This window comes from Urocampus carinirostris, chromosome 11, assembly GCF_059441175.1.
Source record: "Urocampus carinirostris isolate Australia breed hairy pipefish chromosome 11, RoL_Ucar_1.0, whole genome shotgun sequence".
Taxonomy (NCBI): Eukaryota; Metazoa; Chordata; class Actinopteri; order Syngnathiformes; family Syngnathidae; genus Urocampus; species Urocampus carinirostris.
In genome coordinates, this window is record NC_142359.1 from 25,261,516 (window position 1) to 25,281,746 (window position 20,231).

Below are 20,231 nucleotides of genomic sequence, written 5' to 3' on the forward strand. Positions count from 1 at the left end.
TCTTTATTTTTCAGGAGGAAATTTAGGAAACTTGATATATAAGGAAGAACAAAGGAATGTTTTTATCAGAATCTTTTAATCGAAAACCTGATTTGGCTCGTCCTTACCCAGACCTTAGCGCCAGTGGCCCCCAAGTAAATCCAGTTTCAGACCCCTGATCTAAAGGTGGGGTGTGTCGTTTGAGGTGTCTTTAGAAAGAAGAATATTTTCACCGCGCCTAACTGCTATTATCTTAAGTTTAGCACATCTCTTTTGAGACGTTCAACACATTAGGAATTGGGAAAGGGGGCAGGTAGAAATGGGGTGGATATAAAGTGATTTCCATGCTCGTCCCCGTTTTTTGTTTTTGTTAGTGTAGCTTGATAATTGTAAAAGTAAGAAAAGGCCTGTTACAAATACAGTCCAATCACCAACCCAAACACAGGAAAAAAGAACGTATTAATTAATACCTGAGGGATGAGATCACTTTAAAACCAGTAGATGGCAGCAGATATTTAAAAAGTTTATTTTGTTGGACAGCGCCTTCAAAAAATGTAAAAACTGAAAGATCCTTTCAAATAGTTCGGAAAAGGCCACAGTGTCGTGGCAGTATCATTCGAATGTGGAGATTTGTTTCATTTAGTGAAGTGACTTTTACATTTTATGATTTATGAATGCAAACGTATGGACGCAATATGAATATGAATTATGGAAAGCTCCGATGAACGACTTTTGTTCCGAGTTCTTGAACGTACCACCCTGGTGGCCACAAACGACACCGCAGCCTGGTCTCCGCGCTGGGACTGGTCCTTTCGCAGCCATTTTCCGTCCAACCAAACCGCCGAGCGAGGCAGCTGCGAAGCCAAGCGGAGCTCCATTGGAGGTTTGTTCCACGCTCCGGCCAATGATGGCTAACCCGTTCCTTGTTAGCTCGAATTGAAATGGCCACCGGCCGCCGCTTCACAATTGCAATGTGTCCTCTGGCAAGACAGCGTCCAAGCTGAAATAATGATATATTTTTTAATGGCGGCTTGACGGGAGAGGGTCGACCTCGTCGTTGCCGTCGTCGTGTTCGATAAAGAAAAGAGCGAGCGGCCCTCTCCTCTTCTTAGCTCCTTAGAAAATGTACATCCACGCCACGAACACGTTGCGTGGCTTTTGTGGGAATGTGTCGCGAAGGTAATGATTTAAAAGCGGAAAAACGTCGTCGTGGAACTGAACATCATAACATCGCGGGGTTTTTATTCCGGCTAATTTGGTAAACTACTACCTTGGCTGGGTTTATCGCGCAGGCGCTAGTAGCTAGCTAGCATACGTGTGTAGCTCGCGGGGTTTCTTTTGTGTACGCCCGGTGAGTGTTTTTTTTTAATTTTTAATTTTGTTATATGTTTTCGTTTTTTTTTAGCTTTTGGATATAAGGTCAATTAAAAAAAAACTTTTTTTTTTTTGTGAAGCACCTCCTGTTATTTTTTTATTGATTTTTATTTTTACAACCAATGAAAATCAAACGGTGTCGTTGTGAAATTCTTCCCGTGTTTTTTTTTAATTCCTGTATTTTTTTAAGCAACTAACACACATATATATATCCATATTTCAGAACGTGTTCAATTTTTTTAAGATATTTTTTGTGATTTATTTTATTTTCATTGATTTCTATTTCTAACTAATCAAACATCATGACTTTATTGTCAAATGCCTCCTGTGAATTTTATTTTGAAGTACGCCGTACTTTTTTTGTCAATATAAGTAATTTGTTATCTAGCCAATTTAAAGCATTTACTGATGGGGAAAACTATTTTATTCAATTTTTCACTGCAAATTTTAATTTTTATAACGAAGCAAAACCTAAATATAATGACGTTTTAATGTTAAATTCCTCCTGTGGTTTTTATTTTTTAACCAATGTAAAGTATTTGCAAACAGGAGGGAAAATTAGAAGACATATTTTGTTCTTTTGTGAATTTTTTTTTTAAATTTTGAAGTATTTTTATAACCAACTAAAAAAAAATACATAATTACAATTTAAAATAATGTAGCCCAAAATTTGACCTAAAATGGACTGAACTTTACTGTTAATCCATTTATTTTAATTATTATTATTTATTTTTGTTCTAAAAGTAATTAACAAATGTCTATATATATATATATATATATATATATATATATATATATTAAACTACATTACGCAGTTGTAATTTTTCCTTTGTACAATACCAACTCAATTTTTGTGTTGTTTGTAAACAAATTGATCTATTTTTAGGGATACATTAAACCAGAGCAAAGAGAAACCAACTTCCTACTAACTTGGGTTTCAAAGTGAAAATATCGTTTATATGAAACAATACTTTGGGATAAATTAACCCATAAAACTGATGGATAATTTGGTTGGCTGGTTGGTTCCTTTAACAACTAGGGTCGTAGATGCATCATTTCCTGGGTGCCCCCTTTCGGACGGTTTAGGTGTCCGCTGACTAGTTCTGAAAAATGCTCACCAGTGTTTGGTCATTGTGATTTTCCAGTAGAATTTTTTTTTTTTTCAGTGGTTGACTGAGTCTAATTAACCCTACTTCAGATAATTAACCTTGTAATAGCATAGTACCAACAAAGTAATTGTCAAATCATGTTTATTTGTTTAGCCCTTAATCACAAAGAGTCTCAAAGGGCTGCACAACCCACACATTATTGCAAATCAGACTATTACTACACCATCCCCTGATCTAAAACTTACATCAGGGCAAGGTAAAACTCAAAAACCTCAACATGAGGACAATGAAGAAACCTTGAGAACGGACCGCACATGAGGTAATCCCCCTTCCAGGATGACCAGGCTGCAATGGATGTTGCAATAACAGATAATACACGGATATTGTCAACATGAAATATAGGTTATTCCTATGCTATAGAATATAAGTGTGTTTTAAGCCTAGATTTAACAGTTCCACTGAGGTTGCAGATCAAATCTCAGGGGGAAGAGCATTCCACCCCACTGGGGCCCGAATGGAGAACGCTCTCGAACCTGAGGATCTCTTCTTGGCTCTTGGGATCACTAGTAGACCACCATTTTCAGAGCGAGACATAGGATGAAATTAAATCTGAAAGATATGAGGGAGCAAGTCCATGCATGATTTTGTATAATACCAACAGAACCTTAAAATCACATCTTAAGCTAACAGGGAGCCAATGCAGGTTAGCTAAAACCGGGGTAATGTGATCAAACTTTCTTGTCTTTGTTAAAAGCCTCGCTGCAGCATTTTGTACCAGCTGAAGGCTCTTGATTTTGGACTTCGGGAGACCGGAGGTAACACACGCATGAATTGTAATCCCTGCATCCAACTGAGACAGCATAGGGCGAATTTAAGAAATGTTGCGAAGATGGAAATAGGCCGTTCTAGTAATATTCTTAACGTGTGTTCTAAAGGAGAGATTGGGGTCAAATGTGACACCTAAATTTTTGAGTGAGTCACTCTGGGTGATATTACATCTGTCAATGTTCAGAGCAGTTTTCGAGAACTAGTCACGGCATTTAGATTGACCAATTATTAACATTTCAGTCTTTTCAGGGTTTTGGTGCAAAAAGTTGAGTGACATCCATTATTTTATCCCAGTGAGCCAGGCCTCCAAATTTCCACAGTTAGTGGGGCAGATTACTCCATCGGAAGATATAATTGAGTGTCATCTGCGTAGCAATGGAAACTGATTATACTTGCTAATAATATCACCTAATGGAAGCATGCAAATACTGAAAAGAAGGGAGCCAAGTACTCAACCATAAGTTGTTACCTTAGAAATGCATATCAAACTGGGTTCCTGTTGCTCCCCGCTTGAAAATGGTTGGAGACCCTTGCACTAGACCATACAGCGACATATCGTGGTCAAATGATGCACATTGTCACTTTATTTAAAAAAAAAACAAACTTGAAATACCCCTATTAGAGAAGCACTACCCAATTTAATATTTTTGCATACCCAAATGCAATGCCTGATGTATCCCATAGTTGAACATAAGGTGATAAGATATAAATAACATGAATTTGAAAGGTATTTTTCCGTAAGTGTTAACTGATTTTGTGGCTCTTCCCCAGATGGACGGAGACGGCGCCACGACTGACGCCTCGCAACTGGGCATGGCCGGAGAGTACATACCGTCCTCTCATTACGTGCTACAGCAAGATGGTAAAAACTGAAATAAATACAATAGCACAGTGAAAATGAAAGTCAAAGAGAAGCCTAGCTATCTATTGGTTCTACGCATGGGTGAACATGCGTGTTAAAACCATTAGTGCTCCTGTGTATTTCCTTTTCAAATTTAACCTTTTTTTATACCCACATACATTACATTAATTTATATAAATCAAGCGATGGTCATGCAAGTGAATTACAGTGATGAAAACAGAATTATTGTCTTTAAAAAAATAAGTATGGGAAAAAAATAGATTTTCTTTTGAGTGTGTAAAAGCGTCAATAGCCTTCAATACTGCTCCAGTCAAAGATTTGTATTTTAATCTAATAAAGTGATCTGAAGCATTCCAAAAATATTTGTATAGTTGCCTAAATTATTGTTGTTTTGTGGGATAACTGAGAAACTATCAGAACTTTAGATGGTCAAGCACATTTTTATTTTTAGATATTTTTCTACTTGAGTTATTTGCATTGCATTAAGTGACCACCAGATAGAGCCAGGGGGGTAAATTTCTACCTTGTTTTCCCAAACAATGGTAAATACTGTAGTCTGCATTTATATAGCGCTTTGGTCACATCATTTATCATTTTAATTTAGTATTTCCATTTTTTCCTCTTGCCCTTTCTATTTTGACATATATGGATTTTATTTGCATTTTGTGACCACATACATTACATCTACTTATTTAGATTAAGAATAGGTAACGCAAGTAAATTATTTGATTACAAGAAAAATAAACTTTTGTCTTTAAAAAGTAGGTGTGGAAACAAACTAGACATTTTATGAGGGAGGGGAAGCGTAAATAGCCCTCTTAAAATTATCAAAGTTTTTTTTTTTAATCTGATAAAATAAAAACTGATATTAAAAAACATATCTTAAATAGTTGTGCATTTTTGTTTCCAAGTTAACTGAAAAGCTATTATGGTTAAATTGGAAAGTATATTAAAAAAATGTAAGTACAAATTTTACTGCGTGCATTGCTGCAATCGACCAGAAGTTTTTCCAAACATTTTTTAAACTATTTTTGCATTGCTTTTTATATTTTTCTTTTTTACCCTTTATTTATTTTTCCATTTTTTGTGTATATTTATCACTATTTTTTCTTTTCATTATTTTTTAATCACTTTCCATTGCATTTGAAACTCACAAACATTTATTCAGATTACAAGTTATTTAAGTGAATTATTTGTCTTTTAAGCATAGGAGTGGCAAAACATTGTTTTTTGGGGACTGGGATTAAAAAAACCTACATGGGGGATTTTTCACTTCACTTTAATTTATTTTTTTGTGATAAAGTGATCTTAACCCTTATGTTGTGTGAGGGTCTCCATGACCTGTCCCAAGGTTATAGAATGTTATAAGTAATACGTCACGGGGGCTGTTAAACCAAGTTACAATAGAAATATATGGTTACAGATGCATATAATGTTTGTTAGTATGCTGTTTTAGCCATATTGAGCAATACCCTTTTCTTTTTGGTGGTCAGGACTGAATTAGACCCTTTGGTCAAAATTGACCAGCTAAAATGGTTGGGAGTTCCTAACACAACATGAAGGTTAAGCAAAAAAGAAAATGCAAGGTTTTCCCAAACCATTGATTTTGGGAAGTTTCTACAAATACTGGGTTAAATTGGCAAGGATATTTCTACTTTTTCAATTTTTTGTGGTAGGTAAAACGATGCCACATGCATTACGATAAATGACCACCAGATGAAGCCAGAGTACTAATAGATCTTGTTGTAGATGACGTGGACGAAGGCCTGAACGATCACGACGATGGCGGCGTGAAGGAGAACTACCGCGAGCAGGACATCTACCTCCCCATCGCCAACGTGGCCCGTATCATGAAGAACGCCGTCCCTCAAACAGGGAAAGTCAGTATCAGACACACGTATTTGGTCGCCACGACACTGTCATCTCCTCTCTTGGGCTGCATTTGACGTTTAGTCAGCAACTATTGAAACGACGAGTCCATAATTATTGATTTTCTTTTTTAAATTGGGCATGATTTTGATTTAATTAGGTGGAAAATAATAAACACAAGAAAAATGAGTACAGTGAAAGATAAATCTTTTATCGAACATACTGCGAATTTGTACGGAAATGATCTAAAACCAATTGCGAACAGTGGTTGGTGAGGTAGATAAATCAATCTATTATTAAACCTCTGTTCTTTATTAGGGACGGGCAAATAAATAATTAAAATAAAGTAAACGATATTTATCCTTGCACATCAAGAAAAGGCTCATCAGCATTAGAACAGTAATAAAATATATACATATTATGTTCATTTTGTGAAGTGTATTCAGGTGTAAACTGCAAAATTTGTAACAAAAGTACTTAATGATTCTAAACAGTTTAAAATCAAACGGTTTTAACAAGTGACGTTTGTTCTTCGGACTGCATGCACAGGGATCAGAATTTTCCGCGGATCCGCGGATTTCCGCTGTTTTTGAACCCCAAAGCATTCCGACTTTTTCTCTTGCGTAGCAAACAAATTCAAAATCCGACTGTCTCACTCTTTCCTTTATTGCTCTGGCGCACCCTGGCGGCCGTTAGAAAAATTGGCCGCATTGTTGCTCAAGCTGCAGGGACTGAACTACATTTGAACTTATCTTGCAGTATTTACAAAAAAATCAGTTATGTGGGCAAATTATTTTAATCTTCTAAAAATGTTACTTAAATGTTAATTATAAGCATGGTTTTGGACAAGTAAATTGCCTAAAACCCAGGAGCTTTGGGGGGGGGGGTGTTGGGGCGGGGGGGGTGGGGGGGTGCTCCGCCCTGCTTTATTCCTGGACCCTGGCTATTTCAGCTGAAAATGAAAATCTCCATTCTGATCCCTGCATGCATTTCTCTTGTTTTCCACACTTATGTCATTATCACACTATTTATATTCACGGTACCAGAGACAAATGTAAGAGAAAACAGAAAGTCATCCAGAAAGATATAAATGAGCGCGAAAAAAGCACGACAAGGGAAACAACTCTGATTTGTGTGATGATGAATCACACTTTGAAGGACATTCAATGAATACAAATCAATTTTAGGTCAGTACAGACGGTGCCCTACTTACGAACGAGATACGTTTCAGACGACCGTTCGTAAGTTAGATTTGTTCGTAAGTTGTTTCAGTGCTACATTTTATATGTAATGTATGTTTAAGGTTTATATAAGTATGTTTAAGGCTTGTATAAGTAACCTGTATTGTTTTGTACTAAAGAATAAACCTTCAATAAAATTATATGCTTTATAAAGATAAATAAAGTTAAGTTTAATTTACTTTTGGAAGATGAGCTTCTCAGTAGCCTAGATGGTAGTGTGCCCGCTTTGAGACTGGGAGGTCGCTGGTTCGCGCCTCGGCCGAGTCATACCTAATTGGTAAAATGGCGGCGCCCTCTGTTGGCTGCGGCTGCATCGGCTCGCTACAACGGGTCAGGTGTATCGACATTTCGTTCTGTGTACATTGTTACAAAGAATGACAATACAAAGGAAATTATTATTATTATTATTATTCAAGAGGTCCTCCTCCGTGTTGGAGAGTGGCCGAAAAACAGCGTTCCGACCATTTTCTCAACCACATCAAGCATTCTTATTCCACTTTCGTTGCACTATACACCCACCATACTGAATGGATGCACGAGATATCAAACAATAATAATGTCAAAGTTCTCAGCGCGCTGGAGATACAGTATATAATGTTTACACACGAACTAGGAAGAGTAAGCGGATTTCTTTTCTTCAGGGTGAATGCTGGGTGAGCTCTCGCAGCGCCACACGCCGGTAGTGGAGGAAAGAAGCACTACAGTCATGTCTTGTACTCGGAAAAAGGTGCTCGCAATACAAAATCTTACAGCAATGTACGGATATTTTTCGGCATCCCCCAAAAAAATGTTCGTATCTGCCGTTTTTCGTAACCCGAATGGTCGTAAGTAGGGAAGCGTCTGTATCGTGTTCATAGTTGCCAAAAAATGATTTGAATAAGGGCTGCATGCAGTCAACAATCTTTGTCAATTTTAATGCTTAGTTTGAGCTAAGAAAAGGTCAGACAAGATTTTGTACTAATTTTTATTTAAAAATGAAGGGTGGGTATTAAGATAAAAATATGTCATTTCCTTCAGACCCTTCTCATTAGAGGTGAGATCTTAAGCCTGAGTCCTACCTGAAATTTCGGTCGGGCCTAAAATGTTTATTAAGTTAGGGTTCTTAGTACTTTTTTAAGCCCTGACCCATTTTTATGCCGTTATATTAAAATTCCCGTGCCTAGGGGTGCTCCTATAAAGAGGTATGCCTGTATTTCAAGTATGGATTTTAATGGACGAAGCGGCCTAATGATCGCGGCCCTCCTCCTCAGATCGCCAAAGACGCCAAAGAGTGCGTGCAGGAGTGCGTGAGCGAGTTCATCAGCTTCATCACCAGCGAGGCGAGCGAGCGTTGCCACCAAGAGAAGCGCAAAACCATTAACGGCGAGGACATCCTCTTCGCCATGTCCACGCTCGGCTTCGACATGTACGTGGAGCCGCTCAAGCTCTACCTGCAGAAGTTTCGGGAGGTCAGGCACGAGCAACGGAAGCCCGATCCATACAGCGCGTCCTCCTAAACTCGTGTTTTTTTCCCTCGCCAGGCCATGAAAGGGGAGAAGGGGATTCCGGGCGTGGGTGTCGGGGACAGCTTGGGGGAGGAGCTAACGGAAGACAGCTTTGGTACCTGACTTTTATCTTTTAATGTTGTCAATTTCGGAGGATTTACACGTTCGGTTCCGCAGCCAATCCGCTCCCGGCAGGCATCATCACGGCCGACGGGCAGCAGCAAAATGTCATGGTGTACACAACATCCTATCAACAGGTAGGAGTCCCATCTTTTTCCCCGATTCGATCGAGTGACAAGGTTCAACTAATCACGATTGAGAAAATCGGATGAGGGAACACATTATTTTTAATTTAATTATTATTTATTTCCTAGGCGATATGGAATTATTTTAGTTATTGTTTTGAATGACCAATAATTCAATTTAAGACCAAATGTTTAAATGAAATGGTGTGGTTTTTTTTGTTTTTCTTTTTAAACTAACTGGATGTGACATTATTTATTTATTTCCACATATCTGTTAATGTTTTATTTTTTTAATTATCAATTTTTGATTTTATTGCATTATTTCTCTTAGTGTTTCACATAAATTATTTTATAATCTTTTTTTATGTGTTTTTAACTTGTGTACAATTTTTTTTTACATATTTCATTTGCATGTGTACAGTACATTTATTGACATATTTATTTATACATTTATATTTTTATTAGTTCATTTTTTTCATCTCTATATTTTTCTGAAATACATTTTTACACACATATATTCGTTTTGCTTTCTAGTTATTCTTTTTTTTTTTCAATTTAGTAACTTTAAACATCTCTTAATTGCATTGTTTCCTCATTATTTATGTTTTCACAATGATTCTTTTGTATTAGTTTGTTTCTTGTTTTTAGTTTAGCAATTTTTATTTATTTTTCTATTGGTGTGTGAGTGAGTGTGTGTGTGAATGGGTAAGTGTGAAGCACATTGTAAAGCTTTTTGGGAGGTCATTGACTTAAAAAGCGCTATATAAATGCAGGCCATTTACCCTTTAATTTTAGACAAGCATATACTACATTTATTGATCTATTTATTTCCTCCATTTTTATTTATGTATATTTCCATTTTGGTGTCCTGCGTTGTTTACTCATTTTCACATTTTTTAAATATTTTTTTGATTCATGTTTTTAAATTAGGTTTGAATTCATGCACACTTGTATTTATCCATTTTTTAATGTATTTTCATTTTAACATTTTTTTTTTGTATATTAGACATGCCTTGGTTGCATTTATTATTTCCACATTTATACATTTTCAAATTTGATCCTTGTATTTACTTTTCATTTTTTTCTTATTCATTTAGTTTGATTTTTGACCAATATATTCTGTTTTATTCATTTATTTTCACATATTTCTTTGAATTTATATTTCATCCTTATTTTGTATCTATTTTGAATTTAATTTGTATTTTATTTTTCACTGGTGGTTTTTATTTTGTACTTGTCCTTTTTTGGTCTGCATTTTGGCCTTTATTATTTTGTTTTTGTACATGCAGACATTGATTAATTCAGATAATAGTATTCTGCAAGTGAATTAATTGATTTTAATCCTTTTCTCTTTTTTTATCTTATTTTTGTGTTTAAAAAACATCACGATGAACCAATGACATCTAGTGTCATTTAATAATCTGTTTCAGAATGAAAAATGAAATGTAAAACGTTCATTTTCGTAATATTTTTTTCAGATTCCTACGGTCCAGCAGATCCAGTTTCCATGACGAAGCTCCGCCCCCTTCGCCAGAACAACCTCGGAAATGTACAGAAGAATCCCTACGTGTCAAGTAGATTTTTTTTGTGCTAGGTTCACTTAAATACCATTGTGTTGTTGTTTTTTTTTAATTATTATTTTTGTAAATGTATCAAATTAGCGCGCTTGTGCTGTGCAGTTCACTCAAACAAAACGTGAATTGGACAGAATTTTTATTTAAATAAATTAAGGCTGCCTTTTCTTGATTTTCCTGTTCCACCTTCCTCCAGGCACATTCATTGATAAAACATTAAAGTACAATATTGGTAGAACTTAAAGAGACAGTGTGTAAAATTTACCAAATTAACAAACACATAAACAAGGAGTAATTAATCGACTAACAGGGATGTTTATTCTTTTTAAGCTGTGTAATATTTCGTGCCTCCAAGTGGTACAACAAAATGTTCATTCAGTAAAAAAAAAAAAACATTGATTTGAATACTAGGCAAAAATACATTAACTATCCCACCAAAGTTAATTTTGATTGAGAAAAAAATGTTATAGATCAAGTAATTTGTATTACTTTTACATAGTGGAAACGCATTGGACAACAATGCCATCTACTGGTCAAATATTACACACTGGGGGCTTTTAAGATTGTAATACATATATATATATATATATACTGGACTGTCTCAGAAAATTAGAATATTGTGATAAAGTTCTTTATTTTCTGTAATGCAATTAAAAAAACAAAAATGTCATACATTCTGGATTCATTACACATCAACTGAACTATTTCAAGCCTTTTATTATTTGAATATTGCTGAATTTGACTTACAGCTTAAGAAAACTCAAAAATCCTATCTCAAAATATTAGAATATCATGAAAAAGTATACAAGTAGGCTATTCAACTAATCACCTAATTAACTCGAAACCCCTTGCGAGGGTTTCCTGAGCCTTAAAAACACTCAGCTTGGTTCAGTAAACTAAATCACAAGTATGGGGAAGACTGCTGATCTGACGGCTGTCCAGAGGACCATCATTGATACCCTCCATCAGGAGGGTAAGACACAAAAAGACATTTCTCAAAGAGCAGGCTGTTGACAGAGTGCAGTTTCAAAGCATATCCACAAAAAGTCTGTTGGAAGGGAAAAATGTGGCCGGAAACGCTGCACAACCAAGAGAGATGACCGCAGCCTTAACAAAATTGTGAAGAAGAGCCGCTTCCAGAATTTGAGGGAGCTTCAAAGACAGTGGGCTGAAGCCGGAGTCCAGGTATCAAAAGCCACAGTTCACAGACGTGTCCGGGAAATGGGCTACAATAGCCGTATTCCCATGGTCAAGCCACTTCTGAACTCAAGACAACGGAAGAAGCGTCTGACTTGGGCTATGGAGAAGAAGCACTGGACAGTTGCAGAGTGGTCCAAAGTCCTCTTTTCAGACGAAAGCAAGTTTTGCATTTCATTTGGAAGTCAAGGCGCCAGAGTCTGGAGAAAGGCTGGAGAAGAGCAAAATCCAAGTTGCTTGAAATCCAGTGTGAAGTTCCCACAGTCAGCAATGGTTTGGGGAGCCATGTCAGCTGCTGGTGTTGGTCCACTGTGTTTCATCAAGTCCAGAGTAAATGCAACTGTGTACCAAGAGATTTTAGAGCACTACATGCTTCCATCTGCTGAAAAGCTCTATGGCGATGAGGATTTCATTTTCCAGCATGATCTGGCACCTGCCCACAGTGCCAAAACCACCAGTAACTGGTGCACTGACCATGGCATCACTGTCCTTGATTGGCCTGCTAATTCCCCTGACCTGAACCCCATTGAGAATTTGTGGGGTATAGTTAAGAAGAAGATGAAAGACACCAGACCTACAAATGCAAATGAGCTGAAGGCCGCTATCGAAGCATCCTGGGCATCAATAACACCTCAGCAATGCCACAGGCTGATTGCCTCCATGCCACGCCGGATTGATGCAGTAATCCGTGCAAAAGGATTCCCAACCAAGTACTGAGTGCATCAATGGACATTTTCAAATGTTTGATTTAGTTTTGCTGTTATAGAATTATTTTTTACTTGGTCTGAGGAAGTATTCTAATATTTTGAGATTGGATTTTTGAGTTTTTTTCAGCTGTAAGCCAAAATCAGCAATATTCAAATAATAAAAGGCTTGAAATAGTTCAGTTGATGTGTAATGAATCCAGAATGTATGACATTTTTGTTTTTTTAATTGCATTACAGAAAATAAAGAACTTTATCAAAATATTCTAATTTTCTGAGACAGTCCAGTATATATATAGCGCAACATCTGCAAATATTGACTGTAAAGAAGAATAAATCTCTGCCGATGAATGGATGTTTATTTAAGGTTGAAAAATCGGAAAGTAGTCCTATTTCCTGTCCTGGGGCCCCTCCCAAGTTTGATATTTGGCCCCCACCCTCGGGAACGTGAGCACACTTCCTGGTATAGAAGCTCGGGAACCGCCCGGACTTTTTTCTCGGGAAGTTTCCTGAGCCGCACCCCATCGAGAAAGGGAGGAGCACCATTGATCATTATTACTTAAAGATAGTAGTTGAGTTCTTCATACGAGCTTAATATTTTTCAGATCTGTGCTCGTAGCTGGAATTGTTAATATAACGCGTGAATTTTCCCGATATGAAATCATTCAAAACAAATTGGTCTGTCACCGAGCTCCCCAAAACATCTAAGTGAACCCCAAATATCTATAAAACACATCTTCCTGATCACTAAAAATCATATTCAAATAGTAACAAGAACTGCTGTGCACCATTAGAGCATCACGAGAGTTGAGACGAGAAAGCATTTATGGGTGGCATTCCCTTTTTGGCAGGTGACTTCACCTCTAGAGTGACCCACCTGACTGCTTTTGAAAGATTGTGATCCTGGCCAAGCATGTTTCATTCTAAGAGAATATGGTGTCTTTCTCGGAAAGCTGCCCAGTCAGCAAAATTAAAATTGCTGAGTCAGGTTTTGTCAGGAAATTTCACTCCTAGCGTGACCTGCATGATTTTGAAAGATTGTGATCCTAACCAAGCATGTTTCGGCCTAAGAGAATAGAATGTCTTTCTGGGAAATCTGCTAAATCAGCATAACCAAAAGTGCTGAGTCCGATTTTGTCGGTAATTTTCACCCCTAGTGTAACCTGCCTGATTGTTTGTAAAAGATTGTGATCTGGCCAAGCATGTTTCAGCCTAAAACAATAGAATGTCTTTCCGGAAAGCTGCTAAGTCAGCAAAACCAAAAGTGCTGAGTCAAGTTTTGTCATGAACTTTCTCCCCTAGCATGACCTACCTGATTGTTTGTGAAAGATTGGGATCCTGGCCAAGCATGTTTCGGCCTGAGAGAATGGAATGTCTTTCTTGGAAAGCTGCCGAGTCAGCAAAACCAGAAGGGCTGAGTCAGGTTTTTGTCTGGATTTTTTTTACCCCTACAGTGACCTGCCTGGTTGCTTGTGAAAAGTCATGATCCTCACCAAACATGTTTGGCCTGAGATAATAGAGTGTCTTTCTGGGAAAGCTGTGAGTCAGCAAAACCAAAAGTGCTGAGTCAGGTTTTCTCCGGAATTTTCACCCCTAGCGTGACCTGCCTGATTGCTTGTGAAAGATAATGATCCTAACCAAACATATTTTGGCCTGAAATAACAGAATGTTTAGGAAAGCTGCTGAGTCACCAATAACAAAAAGTGCTGAGTCAAGTTTTCTCCGGAATTTTCACCCCTAGCGTGACCTGCTTGATTGTTTTTGAAAGATTGTGATATTGGCCAAGCATGTTTCGGCCTGAGAGAACTGAATGACTTTCTGAGCGAGCTGCTGAGTCAGCAAAACCTAAAGTGCTGAGTCAGGTTTTGTTTGGAATTTTTACCCTTAGAGTGACCTACTTGGTTGCTTGTGTAGGATTGTATTCCTAGCCAAACTTGTTCTCACCTGAGAAAGTACAATGCCTTTCTGCGAAAGCTGCTCAGTCAGCAAAACGAGAAATGCAGAGTCCTCTTGTCTCGGGTAGTTTTCACATGGGAGGTAATCTACCCCTGCATAAGATAGTGTTGAAATGCAATGTTGTTCTTGTCTGGAAGAGAAGAATGTCTTTCTGTGAGAAAAACTGCTGCGTGAGCAAAAAGTGTTGAGTCAGGTTTTTGTGCATTTTTCACCTCTAGACTAACCTACCTGACTGCCTGTAAAAGATGGTGTTTATATTCAATGTCGTTCTGGCCTGGGAAAGTTGAATGTCTTTTGGGAAAAATGCTGAGTCAACAAAATCCAAAGTGTTCAGTCAACTATTTAAATGACATTTTTAACATCTAAGGTGACATACCTAACTTCCTGTAAGAAATTATGTTGATATTCAATGTCAGTCTGGCAGAAGAGAGTGGAATGTCTGGGGAAATGGAGGAGTGACGATATCACATACTTGGCAACTTATACATTTTTTTTGACCATTTCAAATTGTGTATGCCATATAAAAATTTTCATAGAGGAGAAAAACAATTTTAAAAAAGACAGACCTTGTCTAGCCCATCTCATCTCATTAGCTGCACCGCTTATCCTCAATAGGGTCGCGGGGGTGCTGGAGCCCATCCCAGCAATCATCAGGCAGTGAGCAGGGGACACCCTGAACTGGTTGCCAGCCAATCGCAGGGCACACAGGGACAGACAACTCACTCGCACATTCACACCTAGGGACAGTTTGGACCGGCCAATCCACCTGAAATGCATGTCTTTGGAATGTGGGAGGAAACCGGAGTGCCCGGAGGAAACCCACGCAAGCACGGGGAGGACATACAAACTCCGCACAAGAAGTCCGGTAGCTGGATTTGAAGACCCAAGACCTTAGAACTGTGCCGCACACGCGCTAACCACTGTGCCGCCGTGCTGCCCCTTGTCTAGCCCATTTCAACTCTAATCATGATTGTTTCACTCTCGGTCACTGGTAGCAGAAGACAACGTTGTCGTTCGTTGCTAATATTGTGGCGATATTCTACAAAGTATGTCTTGCTGTGAGTAAATAGGTGGCATGATGTGTTTGTTAGATTTATTATCGCTTAATAAGCAGGATTTGCAATCATTGATAAAAGGAGCTGAAATTCAGAGACTGTTCATGAAACATAGGTACTTACGGTACACTTAAAATTAAAGTTACTGTAACTTTAAATAAACATGCACACAAATTTTACAGCACAATGTTTTACTTTTTACGAGCGGTTAGCGGTCTCTAGTGGTAGCTTCTGGGACTGCTCATGACCTGGATTTTCCAGCATATAACAAGCAAGATTTTTGTTGCAAATAAAACTGAACTGAACAAATTTCTCTCTTCTGCAATTCATCAAAACAATGAGCCACACCGATTGAAAACTAGCGCCCCCTGGGTGGCTAAAGTGGTCAAAACATGATAAAACAACAGAGTCCTGTTTAAAAGACATAAAACTTAGTTATAAAACTGGTCTTTGTCCAGAGAACAGCCACTATCAGCCGAAGATTGCTTTATCGCTTTGTCGCCGATTAATCGGAGCTCCCACTATCTCGCCAGCACCTTCTTCCCTTTCACCTTTAACCTTTAAGGGGCGGGACATCTGCTTGGAGCCCAAGCTGCCTGACACAAGCCCCGCCCCCACTCCTCCAGATGCCGACCCGCTCCGTACCAGGCCACCGATTCGATAAGAATACGATTCCCTCGCTGAGGAAATATTTATGATTCTCATTGAACAAAATCAATCAAATTCAATGGCATTCATGTGTGCCAATGAATTCAGTGTAAAGTTTTAGGTTTCTACAAGAAAATAATTATTTTCAAATAAAATGATTTGACTTAATTTACAGTGTTATTACAAAGTTAATACCGTCTTAGTACATGTTCCATTTTTTTAATGTCATATATTTCTCTGCGTTAAAGATTTAAATTATTCATACAGTACATATCTTTTTTTCTTGTAATTTGATGCAAAATATTACATTTATAAAATAACCTTGTAATGGTAAACTCTATGAACTTTTCAGAATAAAATAAAATATGTTATACCCTACAAAAAGTCCAAGTATAATACAAAAAATAAGGAAAATATTTTAGCCTATTTTGGACACATCAATAATAATAATAATAATAATAATAATAATTTCCTTGTATTGTCATTCTGTGTAACAATGTACACAGAACGAAATGTCGATTGCACCTGACCCGTTGTAGCGAGCCGATGCAGCCGCAGCCAACAGAGGGCGCCGCCGACCACTTTTTAAGTCTTAGGAATGACTCAGCTGGGGCGCGAACCACCGACCTCCCAGTCTCAAAGCGGGCGCCTTACCATCTAGGCTACTGAGCTGGTCAAGTCAACATACTTACTATATATTCTATCCTATTCAGAATAGTGTTGTTATAAAGGTGTTATAACAGTGTTATAACACAGTTGTAAAAAAAAGGGACCCTTTTTGGCTTTAAACCTTATAAAATAGAATCCATGAGATCCATTTTTTGTCAAAATAAAATAGAACATGAAAACATGAAAATATTAGTGGTGTTATAACAATGTTATAACAAAGTACCGCATATTCAACCTAAAGGGACTTTTCCATTTTTTTCTGTTATTCCTAAACGGAATAAATATGAAAACGTTTCAGGAAGCGCTGATCAGTAATCGGAGTGGCAGGAATGACAAACGGAGGAAGGATGCGTCACACCATTTCTGGAAAAAACAAGCTTGACTCGGGTTTGTTGTGACTCACGAGTCAAAACAAAATAACATAAAAGGTTAAAAATGCTCACGAATCAAGTTTGAGAATATTTCAATATTGTTGACGTAGCCACGATTGCAAAAGCCTCAGAGAAAATGCTGAATTTCAGTTCTAGAATTGAATAGACGCCATCTAGTTGTGAATGCTGACACTACAGCTTAAATATAAGTTTCAATGTATATTTACCTTTTTTAATTCACAGAATTATTCAATATTTCAAAACTTTCTGAATCATAAAAGTGTAGGTTTTCATATTTTTCCACTTGAATTTGAATTCATTTTGAAGGTAATGTGTGCATTTATTTCCCTCTGGATTGTGCAGCGCAACCAAAAATGAGTGCTACAAAGCACAATGAAGAATATAAAGTACAAACACTCAACAAGACCAAAACTCCATTTTTCCTCTTGTTTCTTTTGCATCTCTTTGAAAAGGTTTTTAGATTTGGGGGGTTTCCGTAGCAGCAAGATGGCGAAAAATCATGTAAGCTCTGGGTGAGCCTCAGTTTTTTACCACAAGGAGGCCCGGATTAAAACACATTGTCCCTTTAAGGATCAGTTCTAGTCACTAGAATTGTGGCCAGTATTAGCAGCTGGAATTGCTAACATGTGGATTTGTGAGTAGGCTGCTAGCATTTGCACCAGCTATTATCCATTTTGACTCCATCCAAGTCACTACTACTGAGAACAGTATTAATAGCTAGTATCACCAACGTGGCAGTTAGCATGAGTAGCTATTGCCGCTAGCATTAGCACCTGCTGAGTAGAGGTAAGAACGGGCCTAAAAAAATCTAGCACAACCCACCCCAAGCCCGCGGGTATTAAAGCCAGACCCGGTCCCTGCCCGAGCCCAACAATTTCACGTGATTTGAGGGACCAAGTCCAAAGCAAACTCAAACTATTATATTTTATTTCTGAGGACTCGGGAGGAGGAATAATGATTTGGTCAACTCTGACACCCCCCCTCGCAAGGCCCCCGCTCTTTTGGGTTAGACGGAGACCTGGCAGCAGCCGAGTGCAATACCAAGCAGAGGGGGACGGAATCCATTGTTCGGATCCTCCACAATGAAAAAGAAGCAAGGGACAATGCAGGTGGATAATTTAAAAAAAAAAAACTCATCGAGAGAGAAGCTCGGCCCAAACCCGAACACAATGATTGACAATTTAGGCTCGGGTCGACACCGGCTTAAGATCTTGCCTCTACTGCTGAGTAAGTGCAAGGCCCATTATACAGTCTTCAGGATCCATGCCAGCCGCAATAATTGTGACTAGTCGCTACAACCGTGACTGGTAACTTCTATCCTGACTAGCATTAGCAGCTAGCATCACCATCGCGACCATTTTTTTTTTAAAAAATCACCTTTAAATGATGGCACATGTATTTTTGCATATTATTCAAATCAAACTTGTATTTTTTTAATCAAGTTTTTTTTTTGCTACTAGGAGGCGCTATACAACACACAATGTCCCTTTATATCGTCAAAATAATTAAATAATTAAAATAATTGTGGCGTTTTAAGTGAGTAGTCCTTTGCTACGATAATAAAAAAATGTTTTAACAGCCTTGAAATACCTTTAATAAAATAGATGAAAATTGTAATCTGTCACGACTAACCATTGCCCTCACCTGTGCCCGCTCATTTGGCGCCAGCTGTTGCTCGTTGCCTGATTGGTTCCCCTCCGATGTAAACTCAGAACTCCGTTCACTCCTGGTCAGTTAGCGAACCTCTGCATACGCATTTGACTCTGGCTCCCGTCTGTCCCGTCCTCACCTGTATCCTGCTCGTTTGTCGCTGACTTCCCAATCGTCTCCGGCTACTTGACCCGTTTTTGCCCACCAACCACGCTCCGATCCCCCGCTCCGGCTACTTGACCTCTTTTTGTCCACCGACTACGCTCCGATCTCCTGCTCCGGCTACTTGACCCGTTTTTGTACATCGACCACGCTCAGATCGCCCGTCCCGGCAACTCCACTCGTTTCCATATTCCGACCATGTCCTGAACCCGTAAACTCCTTGCTCCTTCTGCCCAGCGAGCACCGGATAGCTGTTTCCCCGCACCTGACTTCCTCGATTCTCTAATAAAGCTTTGTGTGAAACGTTACGCGTTTGGGTCTACTGTACAGGCTTTGACAGTAATCATACAAAATTAGTTCAGAAATCGAGATTTGGCTTTCAAGCCCAAATCAAATGATTTCAAATAGAGATTTTCAGTTAAAGCTTTAACTCCAATAATAAGGCGAAGGTTAAATCTTTAAACTTTGAATGAATTTTTGAGTTAAAACTTAACTCAAAGTTGAGGTTAACTCCAAAGTTAAAGCTTTAAAGCAGCTTTAACTCTTGAGTTGATTTGTTTTGCTGAAGCATGTTCAAAGCTTTTACTTTTATCCTTTCCACTTTCCTTATTTTTGTTTTTTACTCTCCCAAAAAATGTACATATTTTTCAAATATCAAAACGATTAATTTAATAATTAACTTTATGTCGAATCAGAATTTAATTTGTTCAGATATTTTAAATACAAATCCAGTTATTGGCGGGAAAACAATGTTTTGTCTTTCATACACCTTTTGTCTTTGAAGTAATGTGTATGTTTTTTTAAAAATAAGAATTAAAAAAGTTAAAGCTTTATCTCTTGAGTGACTAGAATTGTGTTCAATAGCTGGTTCAAAGCTTTTACTTGTGATGACGTGAATTTCTTTTAATTTCTTAACTCACCCAAACTGTTTAACCCTGATGTAATTAACTTTTTAGTAATAATATGTCCTATTGGAGGTCAGCACAGCGACGCAGTGGTTAGCGCGTGTGCGGCACAGTTCTAAGGTCTTGGGAACCTCCTGTGTGGGTTCAAATCCAGCTACTGGACTTCCTGTGCGGAGTTTGTATGTTCTCCCCGTGCCTGCGTGGGTTTCCTCCGGGCACTCCAGTTTCCTCCCACATTCCAAAGACATGCATTTCAGGCTGGTCCAAATTGTCCCTAGGTGTGAATGGGCGAGTGAGTTGTCTGTCCCTGTGTGCCCTGCGATTGGGT

At 38.2% G+C, this 20,231-nt stretch overlaps 2 protein-coding genes across 5 annotated transcripts in view; one reads left to right on the plus strand and one right to left on the minus strand.

The window, feature by feature from the left end:
• chst11 (carbohydrate (chondroitin 4) sulfotransferase 11) overlaps positions 1-1,289 on the minus strand; it is a 33,142-nt gene extending 31,853 nt beyond the window's left edge. For all 3 annotated transcript variants that reach the window (XM_088347521.1, XM_088347520.1, XM_088347519.1), the window contains exon 1: positions 735-1,289. In XM_088347521.1, coding sequence (XP_088203647.1) covers positions 735-801 — 67 coding nt within the window. In that variant the 5' untranslated portion in view covers positions 802-1,289. The remainder of the gene's footprint in view (positions 1-734) is intronic.
• Positions 706-10,737, plus strand: nfyba (nuclear transcription factor Y, beta a). Of its 2 annotated transcripts, none has more exons than XM_088347522.1 (7): positions 706-862; positions 4,062-4,152; positions 5,902-6,032; positions 8,513-8,710; positions 8,783-8,861; positions 8,924-9,003; positions 10,470-10,737. In XM_088347522.1, the coding sequence occupies exons 2-7, from the start codon at positions 4,062-4,064 to the stop codon at positions 10,500-10,502; spliced, it is 612 nt and encodes a 203-aa protein (XP_088203648.1). In that variant the 5' UTR covers positions 706-862; the 3' UTR covers positions 10,503-10,737. The 2 variants fall into 2 exon arrangements, with proteins under 2 accessions (XP_088203648.1, XP_088203649.1); XM_088347523.1 differs by lacking the exon at positions 706-862 and adding an exon at positions 959-1,158.
• Positions 10,738-20,231: the final 9,494 nt, after the last annotated feature.